The 15,640-nt window shown below is 35.6% G+C and overlaps 1 protein-coding gene across 1 annotated transcript in view; it reads right to left on the minus strand.

The window, feature by feature from the left end:
* The window catches only part of PXDN (peroxidasin), an 83,138-nt gene that overhangs the window by 11,368 nt on the left and 56,130 nt on the right, over positions 1–15,640 (minus strand). Inside the window, exons 15-19 of the mRNA XM_050972515.1 lie at positions 12,947–13,055; positions 12,349–12,506; positions 6,418–7,921; positions 5,425–5,559; positions 4,090–4,298 (exon numbers count right to left, since the gene is read on the minus strand). Of these exons, the coding sequence (XP_050828472.1) occupies positions 4,090–4,298; positions 5,425–5,559; positions 6,418–7,921; positions 12,349–12,506; positions 12,947–13,055 (2,115 nt within the window). The remainder of the gene's footprint in view (positions 1–4,089; positions 4,299–5,424; positions 5,560–6,417; positions 7,922–12,348; positions 12,507–12,946; positions 13,056–15,640) is intronic.

Below are 15,640 nucleotides of genomic sequence, written 5' to 3' on the forward strand. Positions count from 1 at the left end.
ACACAATGGTTGAAGCCTATTGCTACCCTGCTGCTCTTCACAAGGGATGGCAACTACTGGCATGAAACTGCTGGTAGCAAAGACAAAGCAATGTCATAACTTAAATCTCCTTATCTTATGTTTATGAATGTAGAATTGTATTTAATGGATCACAGATACCTGAGAAAGCTAAAATATTTTTGGTTTGGATGAAATACAAATAAAAATACTGATTCTCTCAGTAAAATTTGTAATCATACAAAAACACTGGGCTATATTAAATACTTCAACTCAAAGATAAAAAGGATGATGTCCTTATAATTACAAACCATGGAAATTAATTTTAGTAGCCTGGCATAGACTGAATTGTTACTAAGCTAACAGACACTGTCTTTAAATGTAAATTTAAATGTAAAAAGATAATTTGAACGTAGAAAGCAAAAATATATGACCTGACCAAAGTATATAAGTTCTGGGTAAAGACAAAACCTTTTCAGGCATAAATCATATCATTTTGGTATTTTGAGAGTTCTTAGTGAAAAATATCCTCAGTCAAAAAAGAACTTCCAGTCTCACACAGAGATTTCTGTTAAAGTTTTAAAGTGTTATTTCCACTATAAAGCACAGAATTTAGTGCTTTGCCCAGTGCTGTTTAGTATTCTCATTGAAGATTAAAGGACATAATGAGAAGTGCATAGTAAGATATTAATGTTGTCAGTAGAGAAGCAATAGACAGCCTAATTGTTCCTCTGCTCTTAAAATACAAGAGTTCATAAATATAGGTCTAATCTACTGAAAGCATTTAGATTAAGAATGTGTCATAACTCTTCTAATGAAATTCAGTGGGATTCAAACATTTGGTCATAATTTGTTTAAGGCTGTATTCCTGAATTAAACAAACAAAGAAAAAGAACAATATCTGACAGAGGAGATAGGCTGTTCACTAACTGAGAAATAGTTAAGAAAAATCTTCCCAAATCAGTTTACACTTAGAAGGATGACTTGCATCTTATCTGAATCACTTCCTCCAGGGTCATTGTCCATTGTCCTCCTGGGTCCATGTGAAACCTCAAGGGTTTTGACATAAAACAAAAGGTTAAAGAATTTTTGTACTTTGACTTACAAAAAAAACCCAAAACACAAAACAAAACCAAAAAGTGTGAAACTTTTAAATATTCACATTTGAATAATCATGAAAGCATACACTGATTACTTTAAAAAAAAGAAAACAAATTCAAAATACACTTCTTGCACTAGAGAGCCTGAAATTAAGCACCAGAAGTTTCTTGTTTGGAAAATTTAAGGCTTGAGTGCTCTTTGCACAAATAAAGAGCAGCAGTAAATCCAGCAATTACTCATCATCTCTGACAAGACAAAGAAAGGTAGAAAGTGAAGGAAAACAGAAGAAATCTTGTGCACTTCAGTGGAACTCCGATTTTTTGCCATAATAAACTACTAATTCTGTTGTATGATTTGCCAACTGAAATCTAAAGGTAATCTCTTCTTTTTATTATTATAAAGAGGAATGATTCTTTGCTTTGTAAGAAGGAAATACTAGCTTTACTCAAAAAATCTACAAGGCAGATTTTTACAACTAAGACATTTTTCTATTCTTCATATGGAAAAGTATTTTGACTTTTAACAAAACAGGAAGGACAACAAAACCAGATGTGTTTTTAACCAGGCTGAAACAGCTGAACACATGGGTCACTTATGAAACATACATAAAGGGCAATGAGCAATATTCTGTACTTGAAATTTAAACTTAGGATAATTTTAATTTTAAAATCATTAGAAGCATTTAAATCTGAGGAAGGGTTTAATTTTTTTTCCTTTCAATAATGAACAATAATAAATTTAAATAAACAAATCCTTTTAATATATTCAACTCGAAGTAAATGCTGTTCCTGAGTGGATGCCCCACCTCAGAGGAAGAGTGGCTACAGAAGGAAAGAAATTTTTTATATCACTTACTTAAACTGAATCCCACAGAAAATGTCACCATCATTCAACCATGCAAGAAAACAGCCACACATACTTCACTTGCTGTTCATTAACCCCTGCACGGCTTCAGGAGTTCAGAAAAAGGGGATACAAATGGAAATTTTTCATAAAACAGTACTTATTTACCCTTTCTTTTGCTTGACAGTTGTCTAACTGTGCTGCATCCAGTGGTATTCTCTGGTAGCAACTTTCTTGAATGAAAATGCATACTGGGTTGCTGAACACAAGAATACCCTAAAGACTTTCCAAAGATAACATCTGTTCTGAAGGGCTCAGTGATAACATAACATTTAGAGAATCAACACATAATTTCTCAGAATGGCTTTATCTTTTTTACAAATCAATATAAAAATGTATTTGTGAAACTGTCTGTCAAGCTTCATGAACCATGGCAAAGTGAACTTATCCTGAATTGGAAGAATGTGCTTTATTTATGGCAAAGCATTTAAAGAATGAGAATTGGTTTTCTCACATTGTTTCTGGCATATGTCAGGGAATTTTTTTGAAGAGATTCTGGAAGACTTTGTATTAAAATTACAATGTGTCAATAATGTCTAGCTTTTTAGAAACTATTGTCATTAATTTGGGAATGGCAAATCTGGTAAACATTGTTTAAAAAAACCCAAGTAACCTACCAATAAAAAAGAAAGAAAGCTGTAAAAATTAGAGTAAGGCCTGAAAGATATTGTATATGGGGAATACTGTACGAGATCTTATTGAAATTTAAAGTATTTATTTCTGTTAGTTTCACACTGATAACTGACATTTTGAACAGTCTTCAAGGAAGAATTTTCTTAGAGAGTGATTTTTTTTTTTTAAACTTGTTTACTGGATAAGACAATACAGTAATCAGTTTAAAAGCTAAGTTATGCAGTAACTTTGAATAGTAAATCTCTATCTACCATTTTAATTATTAATGATATCTGAGTTTGTTCTCATGGTACAGTCACATGACTATCAATCCTTCCTCAGTCTTTACTGTATCTATAGCAGACTGAAGAGACATCCTCTATCAGTTTAACTTTTACCTTCTGCATTAAATTCTGAGCTGTATCACAAAAGAACTTTCTCATTGTGGACAATTATATCTTACCAAAAGAGTTAAATAGACAAGACACTAGTGGAAGATTGTGACTTCTTTCAAAAATTAAATCCACCAGTTCTTTATACCTGCATTTCTTTCAACAGTAGTACTACTCAGTAGTAGTACTCAGCAGTAGTAAACTCAAGAGAATCAGCAGTAGAAAAGATGAAGAACACAGATCTGGGTACCTTTCATCAGCAAAACTACAAGGTATTAGTATTGAAATATATTAGGGAAATGATCAGATTCTAATAATATCAACCAATGCTACCCTTATCCTCTGAAACAAGAGCAAGGCTTTTCATACTAGGAATTTGTTTGACAGCAATTTCTCAATAGTAAGAGTTCCAGAGCAAAGTTCCCAAAATTCCTGGATATACTTTTACAGCCTGGGCATGCCATTTGAATTTTGTCCAAAGCAATTGATAACAACATTGTCAAGGAGATCTCAAGAAAGAGAGGTCATTGTCCTCTGAAGCATTTTGTTGTTGATGCTACTGAAAAATCACTCTGCATGATCCAGAAGATTCTCCTGGGAATGGATTCTAACTATGCAACAGTTGCAGAGAATTCTGACGTGACGATGGCTGAAGAGAGGCCACGCAGAAAATCTGTGAGATAGAAGCCAACATACAGGCCACCAAGCAGTGTCCTGTGCTCCATGCAGCTAAACAAGCCCTATTTTGGGAGAAAAAAAGCTTATTTTTCAGGAAAAAAAAATTACTCCATGCTCCTAACTTTTGGAGGAGGTGGCAATGAATGAGAATATTTACCCACAAAAGAAAGAAAAGAAGTAGCCAGTTATCTACACCTTGCAAAGCTCAAATCGATGCTATTTTTATGAGGTGTTTATTTAATACAGAATATGGAATGATTTCCCACTTAACTGGGGCTAGTCTTCAGATTAGAATTTGTAGTATCTTAAAAAAACACCCAAAACAGTAAAATACCTTCTTAAAATAAAGTAGACATTTAACAAACTGCACACACCTCACTGCCCCCAAATCCACCTCTATACAGACCTTCACAGCAATCTTGCCACATCCTAAGGTCCAGTTTAGGAATATCTTCACAGCTACTATATCCATGTGGGAATTCAGCCACCTTAAAGACATCATGTTGTACCCTGGTTATGTTGTCACCATTGTCACACAAAACTCTGGCAAGAGATGTCTGCTTGATCTGAGTGAGCTGAGCAGGCGTGAACACACCCGGGTTTTCATACCATAACCTGTAATCTCACAGAAAAGACAAGTCTGCTAGTGAAAAGAAATAAGTGGCAGTTTTTCAAAGATATTTCAATGCTGTGTTCAGAATGAAATGCATTATCTCATAAATCCTGTTCTCAACTTAACATTCTATCAAGGGACTGATTCAAATGCAAAAATCTTAGCTCCTGGTGTCACTTTAGCACTAGCTGGTGCCATGTTCACACTCTGAAAGGGATGAAATCTTCAGGAAATTATTTTATTTCTCTTCTGTTCTCATTTTGATGTCTTGAGTATCTCTGGACATCTAAAATGGCACCAGACTATGAAGTTAAGGGTTCTTTTAAGTAAGAAACTTAAATGTTTGTAATTTCTTTCCTCAGGCAACTTTCTTATGGTCATGAAAATCTTTTCATGGAGTTGCTGAGATTAGAAAATAGTTAATCTATTTCTAATTTACTATCAAGATAAGTGAGATGATTTAATTCACTAATGATTTTTTCTGCTAAACTATTTTCATTACTATATTGATTGAGGGACTTTCTCACACATGCTCAATTAATTCATTATATTCAAGAAGTAAACACTATGGTTTCAAATAGTTCATTTTTCATACAAAAAGAGTTAAAAGCCTGTTATCAATAGCAAATATAAATAATACATTACTATAAAATGCAAGCTTTACATGGAAAAGAAAATTTCGTAAGTTACTGATTCTACCTGCCTACTGTTCAGATTGCTTGCATTGTGGTATGCATAGGGGTTATATATAATGATACTGTTCCAACCTATGCTTAAGTAACAACCACAATTTCTTTGCCAATAAAATAACTCAATAACAATAAGAGAAGCATCATGCACTTTTTCAAAAAGGCAAGTGACTTGAATACCTGGCAAAAGGAAACTCAACCTGTATTGGCTGTCATGTTTTTGGGAGTCAGTATGACATTCACCATAAAAAGTAACAAAATTAATAAAGAACCACGGCTTCTAACAATGTTTTAAACATATATTCTTCATCTTTTCAGTTATATTTTAAAATCATAAATGAACATAATATGGAGTTTGTTTTGGAAACATGATGTTGCAACTGTTACTAAGTATCCTTAAGTTAAAATTCCTTTTGGTTTCCATGGTATTTTAATGTACCTGTCTCCATCCCGAATACGCCTGAACTGTGTGCTTAACAAACACATCAGAGTTGGTCCCAGTCGACTCCCTGGAACCAAGTCTTCCACCATTAGAGCAGGAAATAGGTCTATGTTCAGTGGAGAGCCATACAACCTGTAAAATGAAAAAAATACAAATACTGAATAACAAATATTTTATATTTACAAAAAAATCAGTACTAAATCAGTAATAAAAGGTAATGGTGAATCTGAGATAGAAATAACTCACAGGAAAAAATGTAGCAATAGCACTACTTCTTTTGTGAACAAGCTGAGAGAGTATACACAAGAAATCCTGCAATGCAGGTTGTATACATCAGGTGGGTCTGCATGTCTAGCCTGCAATTTCTTTTTTCTCCTAGCAGCTTTCTTCTGATTTCTTAGAATTGTATTTTTTTTTATAGTTTATCTTTCCTGTGCCTTTGTACACCTTTTTTATATTACTAGAGCTGAGACTAATTCTCTGTCTTTAATTTTGAGCAAATAAGCTAGGGGTGGCAGGTAGACGAAGACTTAATTTCAAACACTGAATCTCTAAAGAACTGATTACTGGTAGTGAAGGGTGTTCACACGACAGTACAGTGGACAATACTGACGTTTGTTTCACTGTACAGAATTAATGGAATTGAACATCTAAATACTTGCATGAAGTTGGCATTTAATATGACCTTACACTGAAATAGCATTCATTTTTAACAGCATTTACAAAACTAGGCCTTTCAAATTAATAATTTCATGAGCACATGCAGTATACATTACTGTATATATACTGTATATTCTTACTGTTCATAGAGATGCAGAAGTAGAGAAATTATCCAAATGTGGAAATTTTTAACATCTATTTTCTGGTACTGATGGAAGTTTCTTAAAAAACACATTAAGTCTTAGCAAATATCTTTTCTAGATAAGACATTCAGATACGGTTTTTGCATGCACATTTAGATAATTGACTTTTTCTTCACCTCAGGCTCACCTGCTAAGTTTCTCCCTGATTTCAGGATTCTTAATTTCATTTTTCAGATCTTCAAAAGTCTGAGCTGAAGAAAGATTACAGTAAACTCTAAAATCATGGTAGGGAGGAATTCCATGATCTCTGCCTCTCTGAATATTCATAGCTGCCAGATCTAAAGCCACAGTACGTGCCATGGAGAAGAGTCTTTCTGTTAATTCTGTATTGAGTAATTGTGAGGGGACACGCATCTTACCAGCAACACCAAAAAATCCCCTTAGAAGTGGATCAATGCCTCCTTCATTTACAATCCGAAATGGAGAGAAGAATGCCTTGTGAAGAGGTAGATGGCCTTGTGGAATAGGTTCAAAGTTTTCATCCAGTCGATACAGAAAAGGATTAATGAGTGTGTGACCAAACCTAAAAGCGGCAGTTGCAAACTCATTAGTTATGCCAGAATTAACACTGGGATCATAACCCTTATATTCGCCAAGCATCTTCATGCCTACCTCTCCAAAGATCTTAGGGAGCCAGTGGCTAAATGTTATGTGTTGCATTTCTGCACCAACAATTTTGCGTGTTTCATGATATATTGTGTCACCGTCCCAGTGAGGATTGAGTTTCAGTAGCTCTGTGGCAATTCTGTTGTGCTCTCTAAACCACAAAGTGTGGATGCTGGTAAGACCCAACTGTTCGTTAGAGCGCTGATCGCCAGCTAAAAAGCAGGGTATTGGGCTCTCATTCTCATCTCTCATACATTCTGTTGGTGGGCCAGTGGCAAATGGAAGAAGGGGCTTGCCAGATCTCTGTACAATGCCCTGCCTCAGAAGACCCCTTTGACTCGCCAAGTCTCTGATTTCTAGCGCTTCGTGGTCCGAACTGCCGTACACATTGGAAGCATCAATGTATGAAGTCAGCTGGTTGATCTGCTCTCGTGGGTACACAGAATTCATCAGGAGAGATGTCATGCCGCTTCCACAAACTGGGCTGGAGCGTACGAAAAACATGCAGCGTGCGCCATTTCTAACTCTGGGATCGTTTGGTGGTATCATGATAGAAAAGCATGGAGGATCATTGGTACAGACAGAACTGCAATGCTGACCGTCTGAAAACCTGGCCTCACTTAGGGCAGCCACGGTGAGGTCAAGGTCATGGTCAAGAAACTGACCCCACTGCATGAGCATGTGAGTGTACTGGTCGTCAGGAGTTACTGTTTCCGTGCCGATCAGAGTAGTTGAAACCAAGCGAGGCATTGGGAGTGGGTAGCCATTAGAGAGCCGTCTGGGCTCAATTCCCCGAGGCAAATTAAATCCATTTTCATAGACTGACTTTAACAGACGTTCAAAAGCTGTCAGAGAAGCGCCCCACATGGGATGCTGAAGGTTGTTGCATGTTCCATCGTGCGTCCTGTACTTCTGGTGAAAGCACATATCGGAGCAGTTGTTCACTCGCCGATGGGCTGTACAGCCTGAGAGATTGGCTATCAGATTCAAGTACTGTGGGGATACAAGGTCATTATAGTGATAACCTGAAAGAGAAAACAGAGAAAGAAAACTATCAGAGAATACACAGACTCATGGTCCCCTCCAGATCAATAACATATTGGAAATGCTATTTTATTTTTTATTTTATTTTACATTTCCCACCAGATTAAACATCCCTATTTTTAGATAAGGACAGCAATAATCATATATGTATATTTGAGCACAGGTCATTTGAACAACTTCACCACCACTCTGTCAGGAGGAAACTTTCTAAAATGCCAATTCAAGTGCAACTTTTACTAAATGATCGCAAGAGGAGCTCACTACTTATTTGGTCACTTAGGAAAGCAGAGATGTTTTCAGAAAGAAAAGCCTCATACTGAGACAAATAGAACATTTTTCTCATGTTACTAAAACATTTTAAAAAACGTCAGTTAACACTTAAATGGACTTCAAGACTTTAGCTTTTGAGGCTTGCTCATTCCCTGAACAATACTTTTTTGTTTTGCTTTATTACAATGAAAGTTGCCAATTTTAGGGAAAAAAAAAATCAATGAAAAAATAAAATACCACCAGCAATAGAGCCAAACGTGGAATAATTTCTAGGACAAACATTGTGGAGTAACTCATATCCACATTACCCTGGATGAGTTTTTATATGAAAGCAGTGTTTGTGTAGCATTTGGCAAAGATTCCCTCTGCAATCCACACCATTCACCTCTGGGATTAAAACATACTTATCATTTTCCTGTATTTTTTTTTTTTTAGTTCATAGAAAAATGATACCTACAAAATATATACTGTAATTCATTAGAGTTATGTTTTTAGAACCTCAAACTAAGCTTACGTACTGCATGATCTCTGTTACGATATGATGGCGTGTGGAAGGACTGAAGACCATGAGGCCTCCCAGTACAGTGTTGGCTGACTGCAAATAACAGAAGAGTCAGCCTCTGCCTTGTCCTTGCTGCCTATTAGGAATCATTGTAAAAGTGATTTTTACTTTGTAACATTTGAATTTAATTCCGGGGGAAAGTTCTGGCTACATCTAAATTATTGACTTGTGTGAATCAACAGAAATGCCTCAGTAAAGTGAAATTTTTGCTGCTGAGTAAGACATACCTACTGTATCCAGAAGTAGGTTTCCTTCAGAAAATCTTTACTTTGTACCCCTAGACTGAATGTGGGCCCAGACCCAATTTTTTATTAAAGTTGAAAAGAATTCACATTGTTCAAGACCCTATCACAAATCATACCAAGGCTCAGTAAGGGGGGACAACTTCAAAAAGGAGCCGCTGGTCCAAAGCAAAAGGCACGCCATGAGTGACTAATGGATATAGAGCGTGGATGAACAAGGTTCCAGGATCCAGGAAAAAGTCCAGAAGGTGGAGTATTTGGCAGTGTAGATGTGCATTTAGCTAACTAGAAACGACCACACACCACCATGGATCTTGATCTGGAAAGCTTGCAGTCAGGAATAAAACCAAACAAACAGTATAAAGGCAAAAGGAAAAAAGGAAATGACTGAGTGTAGAGGGGTGCTGTGCTCCCACAGGCTTCAGGCATTCCCAGAATGATGGCAAGCACTCAAAAATATGAACTGAATGCAGTTTTGCAAGGGGTTGGTATCAGTTAATTGCACACAGTTGGGAAATGTTACTTTTAGTCCTGAGCTCAGTCCCAGTGTGCCTGCAAAAACAATGGTCTTCATCTAAATTCAACACATAAACCTGTGCTAGGCACAACTGGCTCTCTGCCAACTTCCACAATGCAGGGCAATTGCAAACAAACTACCTAAAGCCCAGCCTTGTCTTTGCCCTGAAAGGGACTGGGCTGCTGAAAGCTGCCCAGCTGGGAAAGGACCTGTGCTCAGCCAGGGAAGCTGTTTTCTCAGCCTCAGGCTATGAGTACTCCACATGGTTTACAAGTCAAAGCAAAGATATCAGAGATTTAGTGCTTGCTAACATACTCATGTAGACATACAGAAACTATTTTATGGAATATTCCATACTAGGAAAAAGAAAAACAAACCACAGAGCAAAATTTGTAAGTACCACTGGGTAATGCAGCAAAATAAACACTTAGAGAATATAATTCATAGCATATTAAAATATCCGGGCTACCAGGGCAGTTTAATTCTAGAACTACACCCAGAAAACTTATCTTCTTTATAATAACACTCCAGTTTAAATGATCATCATTCATTATGGAGATCTTTGCTTATGATAATCATTCATTCAAATAAACATTTGTGGTTATCCTGATTGCCACCCCCACTTCTGAAATCAAGTTGTGACCAAAACTCAACTGTGAACCTTTTGGACGGAATGACTTTCAATACTAATTTTAAAAAAAGGCTCAGGTTCTCTCTTTAGAAGTTCAAGTGGGATGTAATGTCTCCAACGGAATAGATTTTGGCTTTCTGACACCAGTTGCTAATCCTTAATTACCTCTCACATTGTAGGCACTAACTTTGCCTCTGCTCTCTAAATGGTTGGGTGCTGGGCATATCCAGTGCTCAGAAGCTGGCTAGCTCAATTCACATACTAACTTCTTTTTTTTTTTTTTGAAGCAAGAAAGATGTTTCATAGAGTCACAGAAATATTGATTATATGGGACCTCTTATCCAGACAAGCTCCTGCTAGAAGTAGAGCTGTTTCCAGCACTAGATACCTGGTCCAGCAGGCTTGAAAACCTGCAAAGTCTGAGACTCCTCCACCTTTCTGGATTAGTTGTTTCAGTGCTGCACTGGTCTTCTGGTGAGAAACTGTTTCCTGACATCTAACCTGAACCTCCATTAATGGCCATTGTTATACAGTCTGGCACTGTGAAGGAGAATTTTGCTGCATAGTCTTTCCTTGGGATATTGAAAGGTTTTGCAAAAAAAAAAAAAAAAAAAAAAAAAAAAAATCTCTGACTGGGAAACTGTGATGTTTCTCAACTGTTCTCAGTGCTAAAGCACTAAATAACACCTTTTATTTGGCTCTGTATTTCAAAATATGAAATAAGGACAAAAATTACTATTAAAAATTGGAGTATTGGGCAATTTAAATGAAAACAGATTTATTTTATTATTCAAGTTTCCCTAAAAGCCATGTTTCTTTGGATTCTGTAGGTCTGAAAAGCAAGATCTGGTTGCAAAGAGCATTTCTAGTATCACAGAAAGTTGCCCAATTTTATTTTTATTAACTAGTATCCATAGGCTTTAACACCACTTTTTGGTAAACCTTAGGTGTTTCACTATTATGAATCCTAGTCAACCAGTTCTCACACATCACATTTTATATATTGCTAGTACTGTATATTTATAGCATAGATATTCAATATGCTTGCACATGCATCTAATCAGAGAACCAAACCAAACAGGGTGGCTCTTATAATACATCAGCCTTCAAAGAATTTTGAGTAAGTTTTTGTGGTAAACAATTCATCAAGAATTATCTACTCAGCTCTAATAACAAGTAACGAGCTGCTTTCACAAGCAAATGTGACAGTACACCACAAAGCTTGTTGTCTTTGGTCTTATAAATACTTGATAATTCATGGCCAGTGTTAAAGTTTTCAGAAGTTACAATAAATACTCAATTATAAACATCAAAAAGAATATAATGAGTAAAAGTATTTCCTCTAGATTGTCAGTGTAGTTTTTGGCTATGTCTCAAGTCTCAAAAGCTCTCCTAAACTCTATCATTATTTCCAAATGCTTCAATCCTATGTTTCAAGCCTATCCACACATATATCTACACACATTAGCTGTACTCCAGCTGGACTTCATGAGTTTGACTGCAATCCAATACCTAAAAGGCAGAACTTAAACCTCACACTTTATTTTCTAGTTATAAAAAGCAACAAAAACTGTGTTTCTCATTACATCATGTCAGTGTTACACAAAGCAATTAGCTTCATATGACACTCATTTATAAAGTAGCAAATAATTCTTTGAATATTATTGTGGCACATGCAGAAACCTTGGTTTGTAAGGTATACAAATCCTTCTTGTTATGTCCTATTTTCTCCTTGCCAAGGCACGCTGATATTAAATGGTTTTTCTTAAAGAAACAGGAACAAAACAGTGCTTATTTTTACCAGACAACAGAAAAGTCTGTTCTGCCATGAGACAATGATCCTAATAAACAAACACACAGAGAATTAAGAAACAGGATACATTATGCACTTCCATTATACTAAGTTCGACCAGCAGAAGAATCAGAATCTGAACTTTTTCCTAATATGTCAATGGGAGAAAACACACTCCACTTGGAGAGCTCAGAGTTATATAGCAAACAATGTGCAAACCAAGGATGGAATTTGGTAAAGCTTTGCAAAGTCAAATACTTCACTGATTTCAATGTAATGGTTCTGCATTTGGTTCCGCTGGGACCAAACCTCAGAAAATAAATGTCTCCTGAAGTATAATGACTTAAAAAGGCAAATACACATCAAAACAGAAACAAAAGGAAAGAATACTGACTTGTTCCATTCAGGTCAACCATTAGACCATCTTGTACATGATCTTGAATAAGCTGTAAGGTCCTTTCAAATATTTCCCCAGCTCTTGCTTGCTCAACAGTGTATGGGTCCCTTGGGTATCGAAATAAGGCTAGCAAATCATTTGGAGAACGAGGACGACTGATAGATAATTTGGAAAGAAACAGTAAGTGTACACAGGAGTTACAAAACAACAACACTACATCAATCATATAAATGTTCAGCAACATGATTAGTACATACCTTGGTTACTCATCTCAAAATGGAAGGCAAACCAAGAAGAAAAAAATTTAATAAAATAATAAAAATGTAAATATTTTGTTGTGATTAAATACTTAGTAACATTTTAATATACATTATCTCAGCAGAAGAACTGCTGCAGTGAACAGAGATCTCAGCAGGAGTGAATGAACAATAGGAATCCTTACATATTATACTGTTAGTATCCTCAGAAACAAGCAGACACTAACAATGTCTTTTAAGTAACAAAATGGTTTATTGTTTAATAAATCTACCATTATTTCTAGCATATACAAAATTAATTCTGACTTCTCAATTAAAAAAAAAAAAAAAAGAGATACCTGTCAAACAGATGTGTTCGTGTTGAATTTATTGCTCTGTCAACAGTTGCAATTGCTTCCACAATTGACGTTTGTACAAAAGGATCTCCGTTTCGGCTGACATTAGGAACTAGAGAAAAAGGAATTCACATGTTATTGCAAAAATGGCCACACAAAAAAAGATACTTCCATAAAACAGAGTCTAGACACGACATCATTTTGGTTCTACAAAGTAAACCCTTGTTCTTTAAATGTTAGTTCATCCAAATATAAAATTCTTAACCATTTTGGAATTCTATCAAGGCATATTAAAGTAGAAAAAAATTAATTTAAAACAGAAGTTAAGCTTAAAAGTCATCTAACTTATAACTCAAAACCAAGATAAAGATAAATGCATACAGTGTTTAGCTGTCCTTTAATTAGACCTACAATTTCAAATGCAGATGACCAAATCAAAAATTAATAATTAACCTTTTTTTCTGGTGTTTTATTAGATTTCAGGTGTCGGTATCAAAAGCCTGATCTAACCACTAAAATCAATGCAGATTTCCCCTTTGATTTCAGCTAATTCTGAATTAGTGTTGAATTCAGAGTGAAATTCAATTAGTATTGAATTCAAGAACTTAAAGAGCTTACAGGAATGTGCTGCAAGTGGTACATAATAAACATAATTTACATAATTGAATGAACAGAAATTAACATAGTTCTTCTCCTGGTCTCAGTATAATAAATAACACAGATTAATTTAAAAGGGCAGTAAATATTTTTTAATTTAGATCACTACTTTGTTTCCTACTTTACAATTATCCTTTTAATACTAGATTAAAACACACACACTTAAATGCTATTTAAATAGCAATGCATAGGCCTTTTTACACAGTGCTTTGTTGCAGCTGGATGTTTGTACAAACTATGTAGGACTAATAACCTCCCTTTCAGTCTAAACTAAGAACTACCAGATCCAGGGGCAACAGCTAACAATTTCCAGAGTGTGTTTAGATTGGAGAAGTCACACAGGAAGAAGGGTAAAGTAGGGAAAAAGTCCAAAGCAAATATACTGGTATAAAATCAGCAGATGTACAAAATCATATGACATAAAAACTGTTGTTTATAAGCTTTTCATTACTTCTTTTTTTTTTTTCCCCAGGCAACTTTTCATTATTCCTTCCTAAGTGGCAGCCTAAATTGTCTCTACATGAGTTTCATAGTCTAGACCCACTTAATCAAACTTAACCATCTATACCATCAAATAAAACAGTCCCTGGAACTCTATAGCTGCAGATGAAGCCCCTATCTATGCCCTGAGGCCAGTCTCAGGCTTTTGGCAATATATTCCCAGCATCCAAAATCAGCTGACCCTTTCCACACTGCCTGAGGGCAGTAGTCCCTGATCCGTCCTAATTACCAACTGTACTTGCTTGATAGCTTCATTTTCAATAGCAACCATACAGAATCCCTATCAGACAAGCTGCTTATTTTAGGAAGAAATGTCATTTACAGGTTTAAATTTTTAAATTGTAGTTGTTTCAGCACGATTGTGTGCCTTGAATGACATGAAGAGTGCAAAATTGCAGTCTGTAGAAATCCAGTGGTTGGTTACCCTCCTTAGTGCTGTCAACATTAGATGTAAACTTGCAGGTCTATCTTTCTGATTAATGGTATATGTGGGCTGAATTATAAACTTTGGTCAGATGTTATGTATTCTGTACTTGATTTTTGTTTAGATTATTTATTGCTAGCAGGGTTTTTTTTAGACTGATAAATGTTAGAAGTTTAAGCTCCTTGTAGGAGTCTCCCACAATACTTTTTGTTTTTTTAATTTGGGCAGGGAGGGGGAATGACTCTTACAAACAATGGAAAAGGACAGAATAAAATGGCTAAAGCAAAGCATTTTTAAAGTATTATCCAACACAGTCAGCAAAACCTGTTCCCAGCTTCTGTACACTTGCCTTTATTTAGTCTCAATCTTAGCAAAGTGTTTAGGTTTATAAACATTTATAAAACATTGCCCTGTTTAAAAGAAATGATGCCATGCAAGTTTTTAGGCATTTCTGACTGTGCCATTCTAAATACTATCTACACAGCAATTAACCAATACTTAGAATCTGTCCACTTGTCCTCCTTGATCCTCTGACAGCATCAGTTTTTAAAGCAGCCACAGCAAAACAGCATGTCATATCCCACTAGTTTGAAGGAGAAATTTCATTTATGGTTTCAGATGGAATGCAGATTAATTAAGTGTAGTTTCACTAATTTTAGGTTTGCCTATGCTACAGTTTAGAAGAAATTACCCGCATCAGCAAATCATCTAATAAGTAGTTTTGCAGTTTGCTGATTTCAGCAGATGAGAATGATCAATTTACACCTGTACTAAGTGAATACCACTCACTTCCACTAGGGTTTTATTTCAACTCATGGTTTCATTTTTCAGCACTCTTAGTGACGTAAGAACTAGCTAATCTTTCCTAAACAAATGTGATTTTTTTGCATCTCTAGAGTAGCCAGATTAACTGATTTTCACAGACTTTCTTTCTTTTCTACTTCATACTAGATGGAAACTTATTACTGAATGATTCCTAGCCATACATTTTTTCCCTCCTGAATAATCTTTCCAGATTAAAGAAGTATTTTTCATAGAAGAAAGTACAGATTAAAAGTCTACTAAAAGCAACCTAAGACAAGCAACATCATAGTTTTATTGATACCATTGCAAAC

The sequence above is a fragment of the Serinus canaria genome, chromosome 3, assembly GCF_022539315.1.
Source record: "Serinus canaria isolate serCan28SL12 chromosome 3, serCan2020, whole genome shotgun sequence".
NCBI classification, from domain to species: Eukaryota; Metazoa; Chordata; class Aves; order Passeriformes; family Fringillidae; genus Serinus; species Serinus canaria.